Consider the following 5,109-nt stretch of genomic DNA (forward strand, 5'->3'; position numbering starts at 1 on the left):
TGTTGAAACTTAAGCCCCAAGGTGATGGCCCCGAGGAGGTGGGGCCTTTGGGAGGTGAGTGCGTCATGAGGGCAGAGCCCACAGGAGTGGGATTAGAGCCCTTATTAAAGGGCACTTGCCTGCGCCCTCCGCCCTGTGAGGACACAGCAAGAAGGCCACAGCCAAACCCAGGAAGTGGGCTCTCACCAGAACCTGACTCGCCCGCTGGCCCCCTGAGTTTGGACTTCCCGGCCCCCAGAATTGTGAGAAATAAATGTTTGTTGTTTATAAGCCAAAAAAAAAAAAAAAAAAGATGCTTCTAAGTCTTACACTGGTTTCTGAAAGAGGTGAAGACTGGGCCACAAAAAGAGTGCTTTAAGGTTTTATCTTACAGAGAAAATTACTTTTGAGATAAGCCTTAAAAAAAATAAGCCTAAAAAAAATTTGCCCTATTTGGGGAAATGCAAGTGACATTCTTGAAAGGACTAGATTACGGACAAGCAGAGTTGGGGAGTCTGAAGTATGACTTCTGAACTTGTCAATTCCAAATGTGAGGTTACAAAAAAGCAAACAAAAAAAAAACTGTTGTGACTGCTGATATTGATGATGCTGTTCAGCAAACAGAAAGAAGAATGAACACAGACTTAGGAAATTGAAATTAATTCCTGGACAGACCACTCCACTTCCTCACTGATTCAACAAATACTATACATGACCCTGTGCTAGACCCTGGGCACGCAGGCAGCAAGATGTACAGTTCCTAGCTTCACAGAGCCTCATTCCAGTTGGAAACTGACATCAAACAACTCATTTCATAGTCACTTAATCATTAGGTTTAACCACATCAAATTGCCACTTCTGTTAAGTTAAAAAGTCAAATATAGGAAATGTCTTATGATTCAATCTAATACAATTGTGGAAAGTTCTATGAAGGGGACCTGATTTCGATTAGGGATCTTGAAAGGTGTCCCTCGAGAAAGCATTTTTATACAGAGCTAGGAGTTAACTAGGCGAGGAGGAGGAGAGGGTAGAGGATGTCAGGCAGCATGTCAGCCAGCAACCCCCGGAAAGAGGGCAATTTGAGCCAGTCTGGCGAGGCAGCAAGCACCATCTTTGGTCTCTAACCTAACAGCAAGAAGAGGTCACCGAAGCACTGTTTCTATAACAGGGGAGTACTTCGATAATATTTACACTTGAGAAAAGTGAAATCACTGAGTGCAATGTGACAAATAGACTGGGTAATGAAGCAAGCTAAGAGTTCCAGGTGAGAGAGGATGGTCATCTGGTCTAGGCTCGGTGGGCAGAGATGGCCAGAAAAGAAAGGTGTGGTGATTCTTAGGTTTCACCTAAAAACCCTAGGAGGATTAAATTTGGAGGGGGGAAAAATCATTAATTATTTAACTAATATGTAGGAGTCCCAACTACATATAAAACCCTTATATACAAAGAGAAAGAACTTGCGGGGAAATGAACAAATAAACACGCAAAAAAAAAAAATCCAAGGTAATGATGCCCCTATAGGGGGTGTAGGTCTTGGGAAGGAAGGCTTCCTGGAGGGAGCTAACCCCCACCTGGGTTTTAAAACTATTACCAGTAGTCAGCCAGAGAAAAGGACTCAAGAAGTTGGAGCAAACAGTTGGCTGTTAATAATGCATCGGAGTTCCTGATACAAAATAGGCGGTCAACCGGCCCGCCGTTTCCAAATGAGGGTAGGTCTCGACTCCTTCACCAACAACTCGCAGCCCCAAGAAAAAGAAAGCCACACAGTTGGTTCCGTGTGGGCCAGTATTGGGTGAAAGAGAGGGGTTTACATTCCGATGACCACGCCTGCTCTCGTCACAAGAGCTCTCACCAAACTTAAAACGAGTTAATACACAGAGCGCTCGGTCTGGCCGGCGGGAACCCCCCAGAGATTGTTAGCTATTATACGCAGCAGCTGAGAACGCGAAAGGCTCCTGAGACCCGTGGCCGCCGGGAGGAAGCCGCGGGGTCCTGCGCGCGACCAAAGCCCCGAAGCCCCAGCGCTGCCGGAAGCCGGCAGCCCCTCCGGGAGACGCGCGGCCCTCCGGCAGGTGGGCGGGCCCGCGAGCCGGGCGACCCCCTGATTGGTGGCAGTCGGCGCGCCCTCTGACCTCACGCCGACGCGAGCTGCACCCTCCTCCCGCCTTCCCCCGCTCCCCCCCTCCCCCCAAGCGTCTGCGGGTCGGCTCCCACCCCGCCAGCCAGTCCGCCCTCCTCTGGGCCTGGGCCGGCGACTCCGCCGGCATCCTCGGGCCCGACCCCTCACCATTTCCGCACTTTCTCGATGGCCGCCATCACCTTCTTGATGTCGTCCTTGGCCCGACTGCGGGTCTCGGCCCGAACCGACCGGCCCGACATGGCGGCAGCGGAGCGGCGGGGGCCAGGACACTGCTCCCAAGACACCGGGAATCGCGCGCCTCACGCGCCGCCGCCCGCCCGCCGCAGCAGCGTCACCGCGGCCGTCGCCCCCTCCGTGCGCGCGTGCGCGAGGAAGCGCGCGCACCCGCCCGCCTCTTGGGGCTCGAAGCCTCAGCGCGCCTGCGCGCCCCGCCCCGGGCGGCCCTCCCTGGGCGCCCCGGGAGTCCCCTCGGCCCCCAAGCAGGCCGGGGTACGCGGCGGGCGGGCGGCACGTGCTGCGGGACCGGCGAGGTGCGAGGCGCTCACAGTGGGGTCCCTGGCTCTCAGGGGGTTTGGAGGTTGGCACCTTTGTCCTCTGGCCATGGTTGCTGCCTTTACCTATGTTTTAGGCACTTGACCCTAACAGGTGCTTGGTTCTGTTGCCTCTCATCTCCAGCGCCCTTGCTTTCCAGATAATACTGCTGTGCTCTAACCACAGAATTTCACACCTTTCTTCCGAACTTCGCAAACACCTATTCCCTAGCTGGAATTCTCTCATCGCTTTACCTGGTGAACTGACCACTTACTCTTCTAACATCCAGATCCAGCTCAGAGGAGCCTTCCCCTGATATTCTCGGGTTACACACTTAGCACTCTACAGCACTGTCTGATTTAATTTGGCAGTCGTTAACCGAGTGGTGCCTGCATTGTACAAGGCTATGTGGTCAATGCTGAGGACAAAATCTGGGTTTTTGCCTTCAAAGAGCTTCCAGTTTAGAAGAACATGCAGACCAGAAAACAGGTGTTTAAAATGCCATTTTATGGGGCACTTGGGTGGCTCAAGTCGTTAAGTGTCTGCCTACAGCTCAGGTCATGATCCCGGAGTCCCCAGAGTCCTGGGATCGAGCCCCGTATCGGGCCCCCTGCTCAGCAGGAAGCCTGCTTCTCCCTCTCCTGCTCCCCCTGCTTCTGTTCCCTCTCTCGCTTCTCTCTCTCTCAAATAAATAAATACAATCTTTAAATTAAAATAAAATGCCACTTTATAAATGATAGGCTGAAGTAAGTTCAAGGTGCTATGACAGCCCTAATCCAAATGAGGGGTGTCCAGAGGCTTCTGGGAAAATAAAACCTTGAAGCTGACCTCTGAAAATAGGGTACATGCAGGGCCTGTGTCCACACATTGTAGAACATGCTCAATAAATGTTTGGGTGAATGTTTAATTTTGAGTGCAGCTCCCTTGCTTCCCCCACCCCCAACACCACCACAGGCATTTATTGATGCCTGCAGTATTTAGGGAGGGCTATATAGTAACTGCCTCAGGAGACATAAAGGAGGCAGGTGACAGTTTGCATTGATTAGTTGGTAGTGGCTACTTCTCTCGCCTCTAGAGAAACTTCCTTCTGTGTGCCCCAGAGAAATGCCTAGCTAACTCTGAACTTGAGACAGCCTCTGACCATGTTCAGGCTTTCATGACTAACATCATGATTTGATAAGCATATGCTGCCTTGCTAATGAGAGGCCCGGGAATAGCATCTACCTGACTGAGGACTGGAAGAGCTGAACCAGCATGTGGAGGGAAGGGATGATTCTAGAACTAATGGGATAAAGGTGGCACATGTGTTTCTCAAGCCCAACTGATCCAAAATAACTCAATGTAAGTACTGCCTGAGCACCTGTTAAATGCCCTACAGCATACAGGACACCGTGTGATGCCAAGATGCGTAAGACACACTCCCTGCCCTTGAGGTGAGGGTAAGGAAAGCAGGAGGAAAAGAAAACACAAGGCAGAACATGGTAAGTGTCCTGAAAGAAGCCAGCTCTCTAGGATTCTCCCAGTACTGTTCACAGATCCCCTCCTGTAGGCACACAGCTCAACAACCTCTGGCAGTTATATCAAACTTCTCTCTCTCCCTTGTCCAAGTGCTGGCCAGCCTCCTCGCTGAGGGTTCTTGCCTATAGCTTCTCTCTACTCCAAGGCCCACTGCTCCTTCCAGCAGTACACTAGCATCCTACATCCATCTCGCCTCCAGCCCACCCTGCTAGTCAGCCACTGTCCTCAGGCCATCCCCTGCCCTGAACACCCAATGAGCTCCCTGTTTTCTGCCCATCTTTGTCCACCAAGCCGTATTCCCCACCTCATCTCTACTGGAGCTCTCTGCATAAGAGAATGGTCAAAGTGGGTACCTACCGACTACTCCCCACGGGCCACACAAATGCCCTCTGTTGATATCCTTTTCTTTAAAAAACATTGCACCTTGGGGTGCCTGGGTGGCTCATTTGGTTAGGTGTCTGACTCTTGATTTCGGCTCAGGTCATGGTCTTGGAGTCCTAGGATCGAGCCCCATGTCGGGCTTCATGCTCAGCGGGGAGTCTGCTTGAGGATTCTTTCCCTCTCCCTCTGCACCCCCCCTTTCTCTCTCTCTCTCTAAAATAAATAAATCTTTTAAAAATTTTTAAAAATTGCATCTTGATATTTTTTAGGTGAAAGCCCTGTGCTAGATGCTGAGGGGGATACAGAGATGAGCCAGCCCAGACCTTGCCTTGGGCAACTTGCCCTCAAGGCAGTGACTTCCCCTCTCAGAGTAAAAGCTACAGTGGTCTACAGTGCCCCACCTGTCCCCACACCTCCTCGCCTCCTATAACTCTACCCTTTGTTGTCTCTGCTCCAACCATACTGGCCTTCTTTGCTCATCTGAAAACATCCAGTAAAGTTCCTGCTTCAGGGCCTTTGCACTGCAGGCCCCTTTATCTGAAACACCCATCCCATATATA

General features: G+C 51.4%; 1 protein-coding gene across 1 annotated transcript in view; it reads right to left on the reverse strand.

Moving 5' to 3' along the window:
- BCL7B (BAF chromatin remodeling complex subunit BCL7B) overlaps positions 1 to 2,482 on the reverse strand; it is a 20,899-nt gene extending 18,417 nt beyond the window's left edge. The window contains exon 1 of the mRNA XM_006743873.3: positions 2,267 to 2,482. Within this exon, the coding sequence (XP_006743936.1) occupies positions 2,267 to 2,358 (92 nt within the window). The 5' untranslated portion in view covers positions 2,359 to 2,482. The remainder of the gene's footprint in view (positions 1 to 2,266) is intronic.
- Between the last annotated feature and the right edge of the window lie 2,627 nt (positions 2,483 to 5,109).

The sequence above is a fragment of the Leptonychotes weddellii genome, chromosome 5 (genome assembly GCF_054177405.1).
Source record: "Leptonychotes weddellii isolate Sample4059 chromosome 5, ASM5417740v2, whole genome shotgun sequence".
Taxonomy (NCBI): Eukaryota; Metazoa; Chordata; class Mammalia; order Carnivora; family Phocidae; genus Leptonychotes; species Leptonychotes weddellii.